General features: G+C 36.0%; 1 protein-coding gene across 3 annotated transcripts; it reads left to right on the forward strand.

Annotated features, from left to right (window-relative positions):
• Nucleotides 1-2,424: 2,424 nt before the first annotated feature.
• Nucleotides 2,425-21,440, forward strand: LOC129247913 (protein gustavus). Of its 3 annotated transcripts, none has more exons than XM_054887280.1 (4): nt 2,425-2,780; nt 10,092-10,190; nt 19,808-20,700; nt 20,766-21,440. In XM_054887280.1, the coding sequence occupies exons 1-4, from the start codon at nt 2,761-2,763 to the stop codon at nt 20,903-20,905; spliced, it is 1,152 nt and encodes a 383-aa protein (XP_054743255.1). In that variant the 5' UTR covers nt 2,425-2,760; the 3' UTR covers nt 20,906-21,440. The 3 variants fall into 3 exon arrangements, with proteins under 3 accessions (XP_054743255.1, XP_054743257.1, XP_054743256.1); XM_054887282.1 differs by having other exon boundaries at nt 10,092-10,134; XM_054887281.1 differs by lacking the exon at nt 10,092-10,190.
• The last annotated feature ends 835 nt before the right edge of the window (nt 21,441-22,275 follow it).

Consider the following 22,275-nt stretch of genomic DNA (forward strand, 5'->3'; position numbering starts at 1 on the left):
TGAGGCTCAGGGCGCCATCAATAAATCTAAAACATCAAAAGCCATTGGTCCTGACGGACTAAACGCGCTGATGCTGAAGCACCTGGAACCATTGGGAGTAGGATTTCTCATAACGATTTTTAATCTGTCCTTGGCCACTCTCATCATCCTTGACAAGTCGAAAACCCTACTGAAACCTGGGAAACCCGCCAACCATGGGGAATCTTATAGTTTAATAACTCTCCTTTTCTCAGTGGTGAAGACACTTGAAGCCCTCCTACTTCTACTCTTCACGAAACACCTTGCCCCAGCCCCACATCAGCACGGCTTCCGACGAGTGCATAGCACCACCACTGCACTCACCGTCATAAACGCCCAGATAAACCGCGGGCTTAACCCAAACCGCTCCTGCGAGAGGACTGTCCTAGTAACGTTGGGCCTGAAGAAGGCTTTCGAAACAGTCAGCCTGTCCACGCTACTAGATGATATTTATCAGTCGACACTCCCGCCAGGGCTGAAGAGGTGGTCCACAAACTATCTGAGCGGTCGTCACTCGTCAGAGATCTTTCAAGACCAAACATCAAAACAGAGGAAGATTAAGCAAGGTGTACCGCAGATTGTGTCCTCTCACTCTTGCTGTTCAACTTCTTTATCTCAAAACTCCCCGAACCACCAGAGGGAGTCTCCCTGGTCTCATACGCTGACGACTGCACGATAATGGCGTCGGACAATGACATCGATGGTTTTTACTCCAAAGCGAACAACTACCTCACCGACCTTTATCGCTTTTTCACCGCGAGGAATCTCCAACTTTCCCCCATTAAATCCGCGGCGACCCCCTTTACCACCTGGACAAAGAAGGTCAAACTGCCTCTCAAGGTAAAAGTCGATGACACACCAATTCCGACAGAAAACAATCCCCAAATTTTGGGTGTGACCTTCGACAGTTTGCTCTCCTTCTCTGCGCTCGCAACTATTACCCCTATCGCAACAAGGTCCTCAAATCCTTTGCCGGCAGCACCTGGGGCAAAGACAAAAAATTGTTGCTATCGACATTTAAGGCAATAGGCCGGCTGGTTCTTAACTACGCTGCGCCTGCCTGGTGGCCTGGAAGCAGTTCCTGTTAGGGTGCTGACGCAGCTTTCACCCTTGCAGACACCTGCTTGAGCCAACCCGCCTGCTGGGCCCGTCAGGAGACACCTTTTCAACTACGCCGATGAGATCCAGGACAAAACTAGCAAAAATCTTCTGGACCCGACAGTGTTTAGACCACTTGTAGCAGATAAAGAGCTCCAGCTGCCCTGTGAGACCCGCGTAGCTCTGGCACAATTACGTTCTAGATACTGTATCAGGTTGAACTCCTACTTATCAAGAATCGACCCCGACATACCAAACATATGTCCAGCATGTGAAGGCACCCCGCACGGCACTAACCACCTTTTCACATCCCTTTAAAACCTTCTCATCTAACACCCCTCCTCCCTCTGGACCGAACCTGTCGCACCAGCAAGTTTCTTGGGCCTACCTTTAGATGAGCCAGAAGAAGACGACCGGTAATATACCCTACACTGGCGGGCTTCTATTACTGCTACAACAAGAACAACCAAATACTCACACCATCACACACTGGACTGCATGTCCAACTTACACCAAGCTTGTCTGTCGAAACATAGGAAGAAGAAGAGTGTTTATACCTGTACCATATTTTTGTGCAATGACCTTTGTCCAGAGTTGTCAAATTTTTGTTTTTTTCCGCGTAACCATGTTTACACACGAGTTGACAATAACAACACAACGTATACCAGCCAGTTTAGTGAGCCCTTAATTGAACATTTCTTATATTGAAAATATATTTTTTTAATGCGGCCGAACCAAAGCCGAAGCAAAAAAAGCTGGTTTAACCACCAAGTCAGCGTACTAAAATTTATGGATTTATTATTATTCAATACATGTATAAGCCCCAGGTGGTATAAAATTTCACATCCTATCCAAAGATTTCCATAATAATAAAGATTTCAAAGTAATCATATTTGACAAGTCCGAACTAGACAACTGCAATACTAAACGTTTACTAAAAAAATATTTCAGAAGCAAATTTCGATGATTTATTATTAAATTAATTATATATCATTTATAGAAGTGTTGAATTTTCTTTGTTATATTCTCATATATGGAAAAATTTCACATTTCGTTTAATGCTCGCAACATCCATTATTTATTTTGATACATGTTGTATTACTAACGATCAGTAACGAAGCCACTGGTTACAATTTCACTTGCAAAATATATAGAAAGGCATATAGTTTAATGGTTCAAAGTCATCGGCCTCCCATGTTTGTTGCAAGATCGTTTACACTATTCAACTTTGATTCATTTAAGCGCGGAACAAATCGCCTTATGTAAACAGCCTTAATTATGAGAGTTCATACAATTGTGCTAGTTTGTAACTGAGTGGTGATTGTTTCTCAGGCAGGGTTATTCTTCAAAGTTTTTACTTGTTTGGGAATTCATTTGTCATATTATTTTAAAGTTTTATTTTTGTGGACAACAAATGTTTAAGAAATTGACAAATATGTCCAGAAAGTAATAGTCGTTTGTAATTATAGAGATTTTCAGATCTTATACCAGGCGATTATGATTATATGGCACAATATATTTCTCGTTTGTGCAACGCGCAAGGCTATCGTAGCTGGATCTGAATGTTTGGGACTGTTTACATATATCGTATTGAACTGCTGAAGCTTAGGAGTGATTGATATTTTTAAGGTTGGAAAGCAATAGATGGAACTCGGAAAGAAAAGGTAATATATGAGTTTTCTTATTACCTACAGTTTTGTAGGGAAATGTTAAACTTCTGTATGTATATATAATATACATGTGTATGTGTATATGTCTAAAATAGAAAATGATGTTTCTAGTGAAGTAAATTTCACCTGAAAAATTTATATTGTTTAAAAAATTTATATTGTTTAAAAAATTTGTTTCGAAACTATCAGAGTTAATTTATATATCATAAAAATTCGCCCTGGTTTAGAGTCTAAGTGCCACAATTGGTGAAAAATAGTAGGTATGGGTACCAGTCGACGCGCTTTGGTGCCAATATTAATATGTATCTCAAAAACTAAACGTAATTTTCTTAAACCGTTCAATCACTATTGTCAAAAAAAAAAAAACAATTCCGTTAAAGTGGTATTTTGTGTCACTAATTGCCGTATTACACTAATTGACCCGCATTATTGATATTTTTAGCAAAATATTTTGCGAGATATTGTTAATTTCAATTATTCAATAACTAAAATGTGAACCCAAAATGCGCGACGACAATAAACTTTCACAAATAATATCTCTTATTGCCAATTACTCTACTTTTTCTTAGTATCTTTATAAAGTGTCTAGACTTCCAATAAAAATATTAGCTTTCGTAAATATAAGGGTTAATGGAGAGGTGTATACCTATTCTAAAACTGAAACCCGCACCCTCCGGAGGCTTATAGTTTTCAAGGAATTTATTGTTAAAATTGTGGAATTTAGCGAAAGGTTAGTATTATCAGACACATCAAAACCCATCGAATTCCTTACGCAGGTAGGTTTTTAGAGAGATGTTTCGTAGAAGGGTGTTTGTAAAATTTTAGAAACTTTGCGTAGTACTTTTTCCGTGTAAGGGGTCTTCGGCCGAACTCCAAAAAAAGAACCCTCAGTCCAACACCGGCGGCCGCCGTAGCCAAATGGGTTGGTGCGTGACTACCATTCGGAATTCACAGAGAGAACGTCGGTTCGAATCTCGGTGAAACACCAAAATTAAGAAAAAAAATTTCTAATAGCGGTCGCCCCTCGGCAGGCAATGGAAAACCGCCGAGTGTACTTCTGCCATGAAAAAGCTCCTCATAAAAAATATCTGCCGTTCGGAGTCGGCTTCAAACAGTAGGTCCCTCCATTTGTGGAACAATATCAAGACACACACCACAAATAGAAGGAGGAGCTCGGCCAAAAACCCAAAAAGGGTGTACGCGCCAATAATATATATATATAGTCCAACACCGGCTACGCTATCCACAGTATTTTTGCTAAGAACTTTTCTTTGCGTGGGCTGCCCTTTGCCGGGCTTAAAAAAAAGTACCCCTCATTAATTAAAAGGTCATATGTGTGTAGTATGGAGACACGATAACCCCCATCTCCATCATCAACACTGAACTGAAATACAAGACAATATTGTTAATTCCGACAAATTGTTAATCTATTTTAAAATTGAAAAGTGATGATATTGATAAATGTATTTGCATTTTCATTTTCAAATTTCATATTTTGAATACAAGTATAAAAACACGCCTGTGACTATAATTGTCTAAACTTTGCATTACTACCACAATGTACTTGGATGTAGGGCGGGAGGGGCGTGCCACCACCAACCTCCTCCGGTTAAAAAGAGCAACTTTCCTAACTATGAAAACACTTTCATAACTATGAAAATTCCAACCTCCTAGAACCCCTATAGAATGTCCTCGAAAAGTGGAAAAATTACGTTATTTCATTACCATATATGCTTATTGTACTGAAATATCGTTAAAGAGAAATGTATAACGCTGTTAACTCAGTAAGCATTTAACTAAGGTTTTATAATTCTTATTTATGAAAAAAATAGTGTTTTATCCTAACATGTATAAGTGTATTTTTAAAAACAACAAGCGCCACAGGCGGAAATTTGAATTGGAAAATCGCGCGAGTTTTTATGATTCATAATAAGTAAAAAAAATTCTAACTTGAACTTTTTGAAAAAAGTACAAAGTAGCGACTCTTCATCTCTTGATCTCTAAAACAAAAAAAAAAGTTAACGGCTAGTTCGCGAGCGGGGCGTTAACATCCATCGGCTCCAACCCACAAATACACTTAGGATAATATGACTCAATCAATATGTAGAATTATCCCTTTTGGTTGACTGGATTTTTTCTTGTTTCGATTTATTCTTTTCTCATTCTGGTTCTTTTTTCGTATGTGCCACACATTTTTCGCACACGTTTAGAAGAACATTTGTAATAATAGAATTTTAATAAAATACGAAGTATTATTTAGTAAAAATAAAGCTTTAGACCAAATGTTTAATCAATAGAGAGTGTTTATAAGTGAATATTGTTACTTTTCTGTGCTTGTAAATATTTAAGTAAAATAAGAATGTATAATAGGGCTTTTTTTAACTTGTCCAATATTCTTGTTAGTTCTTAATGGTAATTTATCAAGTGGTCAAGAAGCTGATATATTGACTACACTTGTTTGTAATAATTTTTAAGTTAGGTTCACACACTCTGTAATTATAAGCAAATCTTCCGTGGTAGTAATGGAAAGCTCGCCCGTGTATTTTATTAATTGAAATGAAGTTTAGAGTAAAATATATGTTTGCTTTCCTACTTTGCCTAATATTGCCCATTCGGCGTTATACTAAACCCTCTTGTTTTATATAATAAAAATGCAATGGTTATACACTAATATTTGAATATAAATAAAATATGTATTATATAATCGCACAAGTTTTCGTCTGTGGCATTTTTTATAAAACATAAACAAAATATGCAATTGACTTTGTTTGGTATATAATTTGTTATTAGAAATTTGTAATTCGAAAGTTTCCCTTATATATTATATAAATTTGACGCTCAAATTGTGGACGCTTCACAAACGAAATTGAATTATTATAACATATTTTTTTATTATATTAATTAACATTTAATACCAGACATTAATTGCCGAAGTTTATTTTCGACGCGCATTTTGTGTTTCCGTTTTAGTTCTTGCAATAATTCATATTTAGCAAAAAAAATGTATCAAAATATCAAGAATACAGTGCAATTAGTCCTCAAGTTGTATAATATGGATATTGCTATGTTATTGAATGAATAATTAGTGATATAAAACACCAATTTAACGGATTGGTTTTTCGTTAATAACTTTGAATAGTTTAAAATAATTTTGGCACCTGGTTTGCCTTCGTCTATTCTGTACCCAAAGATATTACCTGTGGGTACGCCGATTATGTATGCAGTACGCAGATTATATAATATATTTCCTGAATCGCAGGACTTGCAAAATATTACAAGATTAGGTTATTAATGGCTTACTCATAAAATTTTTAATGAAACTGGCCTCGATGATATCAGATATTTCCGCAACTTAAAAGATATGTTATTAGGTTGGCTTTGGCAAATTTGGTACCGTTGAAAGTTGCTCACTTGACGAAAACTTTGCATGTGAAAGCAACAACAAAGTTATCGAGTAAGATTCAACGCTAGCGAATACGGTTATACCTCATAAAAGTGGTATAACTCACTATTTTCACAAACAAATGTAATTTTTGGCAACTCTTTTCCAACGCTACCAAGATATGTTTATTTATACCAGTTGTTTTATCTATTCGCCATTTGCCAACACTTGGGGAAACGAAGAGGCCTAGTTTTTAAATTTGGTAACCACACAACGCCGATTCCATCTCAAGATAAGTTTTGTTTTCAATTGTTTTACTTTCACAAGCACTACAACAGTTAGCATCTATACTTTTTTATTACAAATTTTCACAATATATTTAAATATACTTTTATGGGAAAATTTATATATTTATATCTTTCAGATTTCAAAAAAATTAGATAAATTAAAAAATCTTTTTTTTTTTTTTCATTATATTATGAAAGAACATTCATTACCATTACTTATAAAAGATGATTTCATTAGAGCTGGCTAAGCAGTTGCGTATTCTATCTCATAAATGGCTTGCCCAATATTCACATTAAGGGACTGGATCATTAAATAGGTTGTTCGTATATCCTCATTCCTTCAAGAAAAGTCAAAACAGCCTCAAATCGCAGCTCTGAAGTGACCACTTTACATCGCCAATACAGCTGATAACGAGGTTGCCGAAGTTCAATCACAAAAGTTTGTGGCAAATACAGTAGATTCGGTTTTTATGCGGTACATACGTTCCGCAAGAAACAGCATAAAAAAACTACCAGTTCTATAGTAAAACTATAGATACTTTTCAAAAGTGCTAAGAACCGCATAAATCTGAAATAATGTAATAAAATCGCATAAAAAAAGGGTATTAGTCCCATATTATAACTATAGATACGTTCCATAGACCGCATGAATCTAAAATAATTAAATAAAATCGCATAAACAAAAAATTGTATTTTTGAAAATTATACCTTTAGTTAAGAAACGTCAGAATCGAAGAATAAATTTACATCGTCAGAAATAGAATCAGACAATACCCGCATGTTGCGCATTCGTTTAGGGTTTGGCGTAAAATCACTTCCGTCACTTGAGGAAATGTACACGTCTGATCTGGATGGTGATGCAGGCGGTTCCATACTTGTAAGGTTAGCATTTTTGATGTCATCTGTGATGAGTTTTTGCTTAGCTGGCTTAGAATCTTTTATATGTACAATTCCCGATAGGTCGACATGCATTTTTTAATTTTTTAAAAACCGCACTAATTCAAAACCGCATAAAAAAAGCCGCATAAAAACAGAATCTACTGTAATCGTTTATCAAGCCTCTGTACAACGCTCCAACTATCGCTCTCTGAGCATGCATTAGCGCTCGAAAATCATATGCGGATTTTCTAATCACCATATGCGGCAGTTTTGTTTGTATAAATAGCTGCCGAACGAAAATGGGTTCCGTCCCAAAATATGTTTTTAGTTATTTTCAATAAATGCACTGGGCAACAAAACATTGACTACGGAAATATGTTTGCAAAATTTTCCAACGTTGTTAAAAATTGACAAAAAGTTAATTTATGTCTTAAAGCAAACATTTGGCAGCACAGTTTTGAGTTGAAGTTAATATATGTATTTCGACATTAATATGCAAAACAACAGGGTCATATAAATAGCATAATTTGAAAATAGTTTAAGCAAAGAGAAATGATATCTCAAAAAAGACTTTTACCATGTAAGTAATATATTTTATTCTATATCCATAGTTTTTAATTACTTCTTCACAACTTCGTTTCCTAAAAGCTTCCTGGAAACATCCAGACCATGTTCTTTATTTATTTCAAGCTTTTTAGTACATTATTACCTGTATTTCTTAGCCTTGGCTGTCATGAAATTTTTTTGCTTAAGCAAGCACGGGTTTTGCCTTTATCAGCGTTTTATAAGAAATATGTTTTCCTTTTCTGTTGCACTTTAGAATTATTTAGAATAATAAAATCAGAAGACCGCGAAAATAATTTCTCGTATATATGAATATATCGAATGAATTTATTTTTCTCAGTCGTGATTGACATTTTCATGGAAATCCTCATCTCGAAGTTATGATATTTTTCCTATTCTCTTGCTTATTATAATACGAGTATATAGCATTTTATAGGGCGGGATTGGAATAAAACAATCCGTGTGTCAGGTATTAAATATTTCCGTTTTATTTGAATGTTCGTTCAAATGTTTACCGGGGTCCAATTTTCAATTTGGTTGAATTTGAAACATTTTAAAGCTCTATCGTATAGACCCTACAAACTTAATATTTTTCATATTTCTTAAAAAAAACATATTGAGTTAAAATGTTCCACGAATTCCGCCATTAAATTTTATCGTATATGGTAGTAATGAATATAGCTTTACAGCTGTAACTTTCTTTTTAATAATTTAGATCAACTTTAGACCAAATTAGGAAAACTTCAATACTCTGTAGGAAAAGTGATTTAATATTCTGCAGCTCTTTCTCATTCATAACTAACCTCACACTCATTTTTATTTTTTTGCTGCTAGTATTTGAGTTAAACTTTTTATTTGACATAGATCATAAATTTGTACAAGCGACGATAGTTACCTATCCGACTTGCTTAGAAAAAAAAATGATAGGAGAGAAATTATGACGGTTATGGTAAAAAATTTGCGCTTTAGCTAAAGGAATGGCAATCATGGAAAGCACTTACTAACAAGCTCGACCCAGATTGTTTAAGATAGGTTCAGGTGCAGACATTTAAATATTTCAATCTAAAGGTAGCTTATCGTCATTTTGAAAGATAACTTTCTACCAGTTCATTTAAAATTTTAAATATATGTAAATGGGTTGTATCGGAAGGTTGTATGTTCTATTTTAGAAATTAAAACAAGACGCACGAAACAAGTTTTAAGACAACGTAGTTCTGAACCGGTTCATACTGTTATTATAAAGCTAAACCACTTTCAACTAGATTATTTACATTTTTAATTAACCAAATACATAGTTGTGTAGAAAGTTTGTTTTAAGGGAAGAATATATTTACAAACTTTGTTTTGCTTAAATGTTATAAAAGCAATCTGTGAATTACAGTATTATACAGTCTTTCACTAGGCCGCATGCAAATATTATGTATAAAAAAACCCATTACATACAACCGTTCAAGCCGTTTGTTTTATTTTCCAAAGCATATCTACTTAACATACTTTATTTACGTACATAAATACATTTTACACCCCTATTACGAAGGTCGACTGGCAGTAGAATAAACTCTAGATCGGCAAAAATTTACAGATAATTGCCGGGGTGCTTAAATATTAGGTTGGGATGTACTAGTAGATACTTTGCAAACGTCAAAAATTCTAAAAGAGCCTTACTACATTTTTATCTTGGGGAAAACGTGTAACAATTATTTTTAACTAAATTTGTGAAATAGCTTTATCGTTGAACTAAAATTGTTTAATGCGCCTTTCTCGAAAAATTTGCTCATTTTAAAGTGCAATATCCATATGATCAACTTCAAATATATAGCGTTTTATGCAAATTATTTAAAGCGATACACACAATTTTTACTTCCGCTTAAAAACTATCGATGCTATAAACAAAGTCGTTACTTAACGTCAAAATAATTCAAGCTCGAATTGCTGTATATCGTTTCTAACTTGTTTATTACGTTATCTCATCCTGTTACAATGCGCTTTTCGCGGTTATTTCTATATTGAAAAAAAAAAAAACTAAATTACTTTTTTACGCAGAAGATAAAAAAACATTTTTATTCCGAACTTCTTGAGCCAATCGTTTATTAATCGTAAATGTAAAAGGCCTAAATATTTCACATAAGGAAAGAAATTATGTCAGGTAGCTAACAGCTAAATTTTTTGTTTACGTTTTTGCTTTCATTTCAGATTTGCCTTTTTTGCTCTTGGATATTTTGAACGCTGTTTTAAGGTAGCTGTAGCTGTACTTTTTACTATTCAAGTGCTTTTCAAAAGAGAAAATATACGGTAACATAGAAAGATAATGAAATATGTTTATTAGTTTTTGTCATTCTGCAAATCATAAACTATTAAACTTCTCCATTCAAGCTTCTTATTTTTAAATCTGTTTCCATACTCATGTTATTATGTCAAAAAATTAATAATTTAGAGAATTATGCTCTCGAAGCTTAATTGGTTTATACAGTATTTCGTAATACGCCCTCATTTTGTAACTTTCAAAAGTATAGCCATCGGGATAGAATTGTTTATAGGAAGTATCTTTTATGTAAGTGTAAAATTTATTTAACGATTGGATTGGTGTGTGACTACCATTCGGAAGTGCACAGGTTCGAAAGCCTAGGCTCTCAACACCAATTGATAGAATACGTTATTTTTAATAGAGGTCCCTGCTCGGCAGGCAATGGCAAACCTCCGGGTTTAATTTCTGCCATGAAAAAGCTCTTCTTAAAAACCATCTGCTGTCCAGAGTCAGTTTAAAACTGTAGGTGCCTCCATTTGTGGAAAAAGATCAAGACACACATCACAAAAAAAGAGGAGCTCGGCCAAACACCAAATCAGGGTGTAAGGTGTTCTTTATATTTCACTAAAAAAAGTATTATTAGCTTAGCTAGAGAAGGGTAGGACTGAGGATAGTGATGAAGGCGGACGATTTACCTTAGATTCGAGGTGAGCTTGTTTCCAACTTCATTTATTTGAGATGTATAGTTCAAGAGGTCACACCAATGTAGTGCGGTTAACAACTTGTTTTACTGAATCTTGTAGCTCGGAGGACTCTTGCTCATATGGGAAAAATGTGTCGTAGAGCATAATTGTAATATGCACCCAGTTTACGCTTCCAAATTAAATTTTTATTAGATCATTTGGGAGATGAACAGATTTGCTAGGTGAACGAAATAGTACGAGGGATGCTATTTTCTAGCAATGGAAAAATGATCAACTTCAGTTGAAGACTGTCTTTGTTTTTCAAAATATTTCCCGTGTAGATCAATACACTTTTGCATTTGTTTAAACCATCATTTTGCGCACATCAGCGACATCCACTGATTTTGGACAACCTTCCTTGGGGAGCGAACAGCGGTCACGAGAAAATTAATTGTATCAGTTTTTGCGGTTCTAAAGGATGGCACGCGCCGTACATTGATACATTCTTGTGCACTTCGAAAATTGTGAAAAATAATCGCACGACATTATTCACGCCTTAATTCCATTTTTTGCCAAGACTAATTTTTAAAACCATCGTAAACAAGCTTCATGCATCAAAACGTTATGAGTGCGTTTATGGTAAAATATGTCAAACTTTCCAATGTCGCCTGATAAGACTAGAAATGCCCAAGACGAGAAACATAAATAGAAACCTTAGTAAACAAAACCCCCAATTTGCTGTATTACATGCAAGAAAAATACGCAACAGTTTTTGTTAATAATTATATTTAATTAATAGTAATCTAGAAAAGTCGGAAAATTTTTTATCAAAATTACTTTTAATATTTCTTCTATATATATTCTTTGGCAATAGGAACTTGTAAATTTAATAATTATATTATGTATTTTAAGGCGGTCTTATAATGTGTGGCTTTGGGATAACAGGTAAGCACCGCCGATAGGATGGTCGTTTCACAAAATGTAATTTAATACTGTTTTGCCAGTGCAAAACATTTTTATGCACTGCCGACCAATTACAAGCAAAACTTGTGAGCAGGTTATTGCAGCTGACGGAGGTTACATTTAATAATTTTCAACTATGAAATGTGTACCTCCAATGTACTAAGGTACGTGCAAATATAATTATGTTTGAGTACATATCCATTAGTTATATTTTTAAGTTGAAGTTCAATCGAAATATTTTAACTATTCTAACAATTGCCCCGAGTAATTATGTTAATACTCCAGTCATATCCCTTGAGGATGTATTATATTGCATGACCCTGATATGATCCTAACGTCTTTCCTGAATACGATTCAGATCTTTAAAGAATTTGCTTAATTCTTCACTTAAACAAGGATGACAATTCTGAACAAAAAGTCCATGAATGCATATCTCCAAACAGAATTTCCAGCTTATTTAATTTCAGTTATTTGTCCCCAATACATTTTTTTTATTTTGTTAAATTTTTGCGAAAGGGAATTTGAATTCTGGTAAAGGGGACAAAACAAAAACAAACTCAAACACGAACCATAACTGGATGCTTAATAGTTCGTTGAAGTTGTCGATTATCAGTAGTACCCCAGGACCGACGCATGCAACTATTCAGGAGATTCATCCGTGAATTCCGTTCTGAATTTACCTTTGTCCAGGAAAGTATATTTTCAATATGTGAAATGAGAGCAGCCGTTTTTTCAATGTGCTCCGGATTTTGAGAACTTCTGCAAGTAAACGTCTTCGAATCGTATCTTTGTGTCTTTGGATACATTAATACCATTTTTCCTTAAAACTACTTCATTTTCACTCAACGGTAGGAGTTCGGATTTGTCACGAATATTGATTCGATCTTCTGATTTTGCTTGGAGAGGTATTTTGTTTTTTGGGCCTTTTCCGGAAAGTCGCCAACGTTTTGTCAACGTTGCACCCATTTATTTAGAACGACTTTGAATTATTCAATTTGCTGCAGATGCACGTGAAATTTTTATACCTTTAGGCCCTAAAGTTTAGGGTGTACGTAGGAACTCAAATTGTTTTTCATACGCGGAACTCATTTTGTAAACTTGTAAAGCCGATTTGGTTGACCGCCTTTGCTTTGTTCGGGGTATATTCTAATAGGGAATATTATATTTAAATAATTTAGTTCTTTAAATAAACTTTGATTTACCTTCGATTGGAAAATGTTTCCCAATTACAAAGAAATCGCGACAATGTTAGTATGGTGCAGTACCCGCTAGATTTATCATACATGATTCAATTAGAAGTCATTATCGTACCCAAATATTGGGTATGGGAATAAGTTTCCGTCTTTTCTTAGCCAAAGTTATGAATTATTTAAACAATTAAATAATACATGATATTATGTGAAGTATGTGCCATTGGAAGCTACAATTTTACTCCATCTTTCAAGCAGCATACGGATTCCTCTAACGAAAAATTCGAGTTCTTTTGACTTGGTCCATTCATTGAGCCAGTTTGCGATGCTCTCGTAAGAAGTGAACCGCTCTCCAATAAGGGCTGACTGCATTGATCGGAACAGATGGCAATCCGTAGGTGCAATGTCTGGGGAATACGGCGGGTGGAGCAAAATTTCCCAATTCAGTCCCTCTAAATATATCTGGACCGATTTAGCAACGTGTGGCCTGGCGCTGTCATGCAGCAAAATCAGTTTATCATGTCTACCATCCTATTCCGGCCGCTTTTCTTTGAGTGCTCGATTCAAACGCATTAGCTGCAGTCGGCAACAATCACCAGTGATGGTTTAAGAAGTTCATAATAGATGACACCCTTCTGATCCCAACAGATGAACAATTTAACCTTTGAAGCATGACTATTTTTTTCGCTGTTGATGGACCTGGTTCACCTGGCAGGCTCCAACATTTTCGACGCTTAGGGTTATCATAATAGATCCCTTTTTCATCGCCAGTGACGCTCCTGTCAGAGATGTCATCAAACGTCTCTCGATATTTCTCTCCTTCAATTGATGTGGTACCCAGTTACCTGCTTTCTAGACCACTCCCATCACGTACAAACGTTTACCGACGGTTGATCTGCATGCATCTTCATCCAATAATTGTTCTAGTTGAGTATATTCGAAACGTGGAATCCAGCGGGACAAAACTGCACTTTGCTCTTGGGATGCATGCATCTGTGTTTCAAGCGGAGGTGTATGCAGTTCAAGATGCGATGAACTTTGTTGTGGAAAAACGATAGAGAGGCAGATCTATATGTGTCTGCAGCGACAGCCAACCTGCGCTTATGGCCTTAGACAGCCTTCCAACCACATCAGGGGTAGTCAAGTCCTGTAAATCCAGGCTGAACTATGTTGGTAGACATAATAGCCTGATGCTAACATGGGTCCCGGGACACGTGGGTATCGCGGGTAACGAGACCTCTGACTCCTTAGCTAAGATGGGCTCTGAGGCTAACTTCTTTGGCCCAGAGCCCGTTTTGCCATTCCCTTCTGCGGCCATCACAACCACGGTTAGCAAATGGGTAACTACCACCCACAAGCGAGCTTGGTAGGCTGAGAGAGGCTGCAGATGGACTAAACTGATGTTAGCTGTCATGTCCGATCGACTGTCGCAAACCCTTCTGTCATTAAGCAGTGGGGAGCGCAGAGGGCTGGTTGGACTGATGACGGGCCACTTTTTGTGGGCGAAGCACATGGAAAGGCTGGGCATCTCAGACAGTGTACTCTGCCCAGCTTGTGAAGAGGAGGATGAGACGGCGGACCACTTCCTGTGTGTCTGCCCCGCCTTCGCTCGAATCAGGTTTGCGGTCTTTGGCACTGATGTGTTAAGAAGCGACCATCTTGGCTCCTTGGCACCACAAGATCTACTCAGATTTCTTCGGAGATCGGGTAGATTTAAAGAAAATTAAAAGGGAATTCAAGTATAGTACAATGGACTTAATTAATGTCTGAATGCTGCACTTGCTAGTTGTCCCGACAAAAAAAAAATCGAAATTTTACGGTGCCCCTTTGCTATCTTTATCAGTCACGTCGAAATTGCCACTTTGGAAGCGTCGAAACCACTCTTTTCAAGTTGTATTTGATGGAGCGTGATTACCGTAAATATTGATCAATTTACGACACGTTTCAGCTTTAAAAGATAATAATGAAGCATGATATCCCGTAAATGCTTTTTTTCGGGACGAACGTAGAATTTTGGGGTTAGATAAAAAAGGATCTTTACGCTTAAAAAGAATGGCATCTGCTGCGATCGAGACCTCACATATATGTACCCCTTCAAATCATCAGTATATTACTAGAGTGAACGCAAAAATAGTAACAACAGCGACACCTCTTTTACGAGGGCGGAAACTTATTCCCATGCCAATACTTAATACCTTAAGTTTTTCTTGACTACGTAAATTCTAACTATTTCTGGCTAAGTTCCGTAGAAATAACGGGTGCTGAAAAACTTAATACTTGCACGAAAACTTAAAACTGTACTAAGTTTTATGTTCATTGGTGGAAAAAAACCATTAACTATAATAATAATTAATTTTACTATTCGAAAAAATCTTGCAGGCTCAGCGTTATTTGCTCGAAACATTTTTATTCATTCGCAATATTTTCTACTCTAATTACAACTAAAATAAGTCAACCGCCAACCTCAGCAGGAAACCGCTAGTTATTATTATTGCTGTTATAATCACACGCATTTGGCGTAGGTGCAGCGGAAGAATATTTCATGAGAACGACAGTTGGTTCTACCGTACCGGAACGATCGGATTTATATCCAGTCAAGCACTGTCACTCCAGCAGCATTCCCCGTACTTGTATGGGGGATGTTTATGCTTATACAATAAAAATATGTAAGAACGATTTATTTTGCAATGCCAATTTCGGGTTAGTAAATTGTGAAATAAATTCTAAAGTTTATATGAAGTATATTAGGGTGTTTAAATGAGGCGATTTTTAGTTGAAAGCCACTATCGTCTATTGTAAGCGGGCTTTCAACTAATCGCTTTCACAAACTGAGTCGCTAGCCAACTTGAAGTCATTAACGTTTTCGGCTTCGAGCATTCTGTATTATTTACCATTTTGAAAGTGAAGTTGTATGAAGTGAAATTTTAAAACAGGCTTCTGCTCTACATTTCTAAAGATGTAAAAACTTAAGTCGTGTATATCCATGTAAAGATTGGTTCATTTGGCGTTAAATAGGATATAAATATATATATACCGTGGCCGACAGAAGTCTACATACACTCCTCCCTTTCGTTGTGTACAAAGTACAAACACTTTGCTTAAAAATGTGTTTATGCAATTTCATTTGAAATGTTTTTCTAATCGACTTAAGTAAAACAAATCCATTCTTTAACATAAAACAACACAGTTATGCTAAAAAAACGCAAAAAACAGCGTTGACAAAAGTGTACATACAGAACCGGTTTCCTAGCTGGTACTCTGATATCCTATGTTGTGATAACGGTAAAATACCGTTTGTCTATTTCTTTCCTTTTCTTATGTTTGTTGCTTTGCTAATATTGATTTTAGATGCAATTTGAATACTTAAGCATCTACAATGGCTCCTCGAAATGAAATATCAGTTGACTTTAGAAATTTAGTTATTCAGCATAGGAAAGAAAAAAAATTATATGGCGAAATTTCAAAAATCTTAAACTTAAGTGAGGATTTTTGGCGAAAAGTTTTGTTTACAGATGAGTCGAAGTTTAATATATTCGGTAGCGATGGAAGAGCGAAAGTGTGGAGGAAAAACAATACTGCACTGAGACCGAAGAATTTTGTATCAACAGTGAAGCATCGTGGCGGCAACGTAATGGTTTGGGGAGCTATTGCGTCTGGAGTTGGTAGTGGTTTAGTATTTATTGAGTGTAATATGGATCGTTATAAATACAAATCACTATTAGAATCCAATCTGAAATCTTCGGTGGATGATTTGGAGCTTGGTCCAAGTTGTGTCGAAAATTTAGGAAAAGTCCGATTTCAAGCGCTTCAGTACTCAAAGAACGACTAATAGAAGCTTGGAACAATATAACTTCTGCAGAGTTAACAAATTTAGTCATCTCGATGCCACGATGACTTCAAGTTTTAATTGATGCTAACGGTGGACCAACTAAATACTAAGAAGCAATATTACTTAGAGTTAAGTGAAGTTTTTCTCACTGGAGTAAGATATTTGTGTACTGTATGTAGACTTTTGTCAACCTTGGTTTTAGTTTTTTTTGTCATAGCTTTGCTATTTTATGTTAATGTATGAATTTTTTTAAGTTTATAATGATTAGAAAAACCTTTCAAATAAAACTATGTAAACACATTTTTCAGTAAAACGTTTGAAGTTTCAATCAAGTGGAAATGGGGGTGTATTTAGACTTTTGTCGGTATTCTGTACACTGTATATCTCCGAGTATATACCATAGCGGCTTAAGACGACTTAAGATAAAAGTGAAATGTTTTCTTAATACCTTTCCAAATATCAAATCGTTAGCATATTTTTCTATTTATTTTCGTTTTCCTAATTTAAATTTATTGAAAAAATTTATTTTAGATTGTTTGCTGGAACGAGCTAGCATAAAATTAAACAAAGCTATATGATGTCCCAACTTTTATTTCGACTTAAGCTACTATACCATGCGTCCACAAATATATACCTAATAACCCTTGACATTGCCCTCGAGGGGGGCCGTTATTCGAAAAAAACTTTTTCTACATTTGGTTTTGCATGCCCGGATGGCCGCCGTTTTTGCCATTATATATGAACACGATTTCATTCAAACTACCTCCACAGCTGACTATATAGCCGTGTACATTTCAGGAGTTTCAGTACATTTTCGCGAGTTATGGGGCTCACCTCACCAGTGGAAACCTCGCTTATATATCTCAATTCTTGTATCCTTAATGGCATCCCACAAACATTATATAATGAAGTAAGTCGCGACTTCTGCTTGTTCGATTTTCGAAGATAATGCCCGAAAATAGAATGTAAGGTTCGACGTGCGGAACGTAGCACCGCCATAATGAAATCAAATGTCGTCTAAGTAGTTTTCTTTAGTCTGGAATAACATACTCCATTGACTTTAATGGTGTATTCTTGATATTTGTCCAATGTAGCCGCTCGACCAAACACCGCATTAAAGAGTCGCTCGCCGAGACCGCAGGTGGACCACACTGTATGTTTATTTTTTATTAGAACAGCAGCCTCGTAGAGCGGTTATTTAATAATTAATTAGTTAATAAAAAGCTCTTCGTAAAAAATATCTTCCGTTCGGAGTCGGCTTAAAACTGTAGACCCCTCCATTTGTGGAACAACACCAAGACACACACCACAAATTGTAGGAGGAGCTCGATCAAACATCCAAAAAGGGTGTAAACGGGGGAAAACATCCCTTTAAAAATTCCTATGTAATACTCAGATTGCGTTTACTGAGCTTCACAACACAAATAAATTGTAAGTGTGTCCTGGAAACTACTAGTGGACTTCATGGTAGGTAAAAACTTCGAGTTCGTGCGAGTGAGTAAGGCAACTATTGCTCAATGTGCCGCAGCAATGGGACGCTCGACCACCGAACTAGCGGCTGAAGTGACGATGAGCCGCGAGAAATCTGTTTCACTATTTAGCGCCGTTGTTTTGTGTAGGTTCTAACGATTGTCCACTATGGGACACACTTAGTCTCATAGCCCCTTGTGATGGCGATTGGGGAACTTGCCCTTATCTCTCCTAGAACCAAAAGAATAATCTAGAATTTTTAGAAGGTCCCCGATCTCCACCGAGCTGAGATCTTCTAACTCATTGGAAAATTGTTTGTCTAAAATGGTAAAACTGCGTCTGGATAGAGTAACACAATGGCACAGAAGGTGCAAAATCGTCTCTTCCTCATCTAGATAGCTTCTGCATAAGTCATGCGTCTATCTATGTTATTATACAGTGCCCCGACTTTTATTAATGACACCAGTTCAGTTCTCTTGAAGGTGGGATGATGATTGAACGTTGTTGTGGCAGTTGTAGTCCATCAGTCCAGGAAGCTCCGAGATACCGGTTTGGGTCTTACCGTGGCTATAGCTCGTGTTAAAGTGTTCAATCTTATTATCGCTTGCCAGCGATATATTTTTCCTGCAGATCTACTGGAAGGAGTGATTGACATTGTACCGGCTATTAGAGCAGATGTGAGTCTTTGGACCTTTTAATGTTTACACCCTTCTCAAAGGCATCCCACCACATTACAATAGTATAGTAGAGAATTGGCCTAACTACGTAGTATAGAACCAATGAACTATTCGGGGTTCTATGCCCCACAGAGACTCAAATTATCTTCCACTATGTTATAAATATTTTAATTCTCTGTTGCACAGTAAACACGTTTTTGTATTTGTATCATTACTATTTGCATTTTAAGTTAATTAACATATTTTTTTTCATTGGTTTGCATACAACTTTGGTCTCACTCTGCCCTCGTTACTTCGTTCATCTGATCGGTCGTTTGGTTTTTAAGAGCTTCCTCACTCGAGCGCACGTACTCCTTAGCGTATAGCTGGCGAGGCGCTGTTCTACTTTTTGCTCTTATTTAGCTCTACCCTCGCTTTCCTACTTATGTGCTTTCTACTCGTTTGCCAACGACCTCGGTAGATGTTCGATAAGCAGCAGACGTTCAGGGTAAGTAAATGAGCGAGTGCGGGGCTCAGGTAGGGCAAATCCGAACTCTGATCGGCTCAGATTTGTCGTATCAACCGTGAGAAGGGTAAGACGGCAGAAATCTTCCCGTCTACCCCACCATACCATCATCATATTTTATATGAGGGATGTGTTGGGAAGCCAAAATCTAACTTTGTTGATTATGTGAGGGAACCCATGGAAATTTTGTTGCTCCTTGGTTTTTCTGCAGAAGCATACATTTGATCTCAATATTATATTCATAATAAAGGAATTAATACCAAAATTTATTAAACATTTTAGATTTGTTAGAATTTTCATTAACCTAAAAAAACTACATAACCATATGATTTTTATTCATACTTTAGATATAAAGGTGGTCGGATGCCTGGTGTAAGAACTACAGATAGACGTCGACTGCAAAATATTTCATCAACTTCATCATTAGCACCCCGCGTTGTGCTTTCACGGTTGGAACCAAGAGAATTTGAACACCTAAAGCTATCATATAAAGTAGCTCTTATTGACCAAAGAAAATCCAGAAGCTGCCGTGGTATGAACATGGGCCAAAAAATAAGTGGAGGTGCAAAATCAGTTAGCCGAAATGACTCACAGGCGAACTTTAAACCAATAATACCACGTGAACTCGCAGCTGACTTCATAAAGCCCACGCGATTAGATATTTTGTTGGATATGCCTCCTGCAAGTAAAGAGGTGCAATTGAAACATTCGTGGAATTCTGAAGATAGATCACTAAATATATTCGTAAAAGAAGATGATAAACTGACATTTCATAGGCATCCTGTTGCCCAGAGTACGGATTGCATACGAGGAAAAACAGGCCTTACAAAAGGCCTACATATATGGGAAATTTATTGGCCAACAAGGCAAAGAGGTACCCACGCAGTAGTGGGAGTAGCTACAGCTGAAGCGCCTTTACATTCAGTCGGCTACCAAAGCTTAGTGGGTTTGTCAGATCAAAGTTGGGGTTGGGATTTAGGAAGAAATAAACTATATCATGATTCTAAAAACTGTGCTGGAATAACCTATCCAGCCATTCTTAAAAATGATGAAGCCTTTTTAGTCCCGGATAAATTTTTAGTTGCTTTGGACATGGACGAAGGTACATTAAGCTTTATTGTTGATCAGCAATACCTCGGAGTTGCATTTAAAGGGCTCAAAGGAAAAAAACTTTATCCCGTCGTTTCTGCTGTTTGGGGCCACTGTGAAATAACAATGACATACATTGGTGGATTGGATCGTAAGCAGTTTTTATTTGCTCTTGAACGCACAGTATTTAATCCATTCATACATTTTAATTTTTAGCTGAACCACTACCATTAATGGATTTATGTAGAAGAACCATTCGCCAAAAAGTAGGACGTGTACATTTAGAGGAGCGTATTCAAGAGCTACAACTCCCTCTATCTATGAAGAAATACCTACTGTACAAAAATCGAAGATAATACCTTAATATAATTACTTAAGATATAATTTACATTTAAAGTAACTTCATTGTCAAATAGTATCGTTAAAGCTGCTGATGTTGCCACTATTACATGCGTAAGATCTCCAAAAATTTGATCTTTTTACAATAACAAACGTATTAAGTGTAATTATAGCATTCTTTACTTTTGACACAAATCATAAATTCATATTAAATAATATTTTTATTAGATAAGCCTAAAAGTATCTGGAACATGCGTTCTCGCTTCACTATTTAAGGAAGCTTTTAATATAGGATAGAGAAGAGCTGTAGGCATAATTAAGATTGTTTATTTCAATTATATAATAAATTCACCTAAGCATATATTCCTTGCAGTAAAACAATGATTGTAATAATTTATAAAAATATTTGAATGGGCATCATTATTTTGCTATGAACTATCAGTAAAAGGACATATGATATTAAAACATGTAAGCTCTTCATTAGCGAACTCATATGTTTGTTTAATAATATAATTTGTCATATGGTAATATAGAGTTTTGCATATTTTTCAATTCTTTATTTATATATCGTTGTGGACATACGTTTTCTGTTATATCACCAAACGGATTAACACAGACGGATGAACTGAGATTATCCTTTCCGTGTGTTGTTGATTATCGTCTTTGGGTCTTTCATTTCACTATAGACAAAATTTTACTACAAAAAATCTTGAAATGTTATGGGGAAAATTGAGCAACGATTGAGACCACTCTAATCCTTCGGATTCTCCAGAACCTGCGTAAATGGATATATAAAAGCTGTCTCCTAAATATTAACGCACGGTATCTTTTTACAAATTTATTTCGTACTGCAGTATAAAACACTAAGTGTTTCAGAGTATTATTAACGATATTATACTCAGCGCGAATTGAATACTGAAGGTGGCGTTTCCCCAAAACAGTTACTTTGTTTTTCGCTATTTCGACTAGTCCGACGTCAGGCTCCTTTCCAATACAAAACAAACAAAAGGAGAAGAATTGTATGTTTGTGAAAATTTAGTGAATGGCTTGGTAATATTGTGTTTTATGAAATTTAAACTAAACAAACTATGGAAAACGAAGTGCCGTGTGTTAAATTGTGAATGAATACAAAGTCTCCAAATGCGGTTTTTTGCGTTTTCATACGGATAATGTGTTGGCAAGAATATATACTTTCTTGTGTTTGGTAGTTTCTATTGCTTTCTACTACTCTTCCTCATCATAAACAAGTAACTACCCTTTCTTCTGTTTGTTTATTCCTCACGACACAGTAAATTCGAAAGGCGCAACCTTCATCTTGATTATGCCTTTGATAACGCTGTTATCCATATTGAGCTAAAATTAGCAGCCAAGATGAGATATCTTGCGT

Source organism: Anastrepha obliqua, chromosome 5 (assembly GCF_027943255.1).
Source record: "Anastrepha obliqua isolate idAnaObli1 chromosome 5, idAnaObli1_1.0, whole genome shotgun sequence".
NCBI classification, from domain to species: domain Eukaryota; kingdom Metazoa; phylum Arthropoda; class Insecta; order Diptera; family Tephritidae; genus Anastrepha; species Anastrepha obliqua.

What these genes read in the sequence shown, in the direction of transcription:
- LOC129247913 (XM_054887280.1), top strand. Translation starts at nt 2,761, where the DNA reads ATGGAACTCGGAAAGAAAAG. An exon ending in ATGGAACTCGGAAAGAAAAG is followed by an intron (nt 2,781 to 10,091) that starts GTAATATATGAG and finishes CTTTCATTTCAG; the next exon opens with ATTTGCCTTTTTTGCTCTTG. An exon ending in ATACATTGGTGGATTGGATC is followed by an intron (nt 20,701 to 20,765) that starts GTAAGCAGTTTT and finishes TTTAATTTTTAG; the next exon opens with CTGAACCACTACCATTAATG.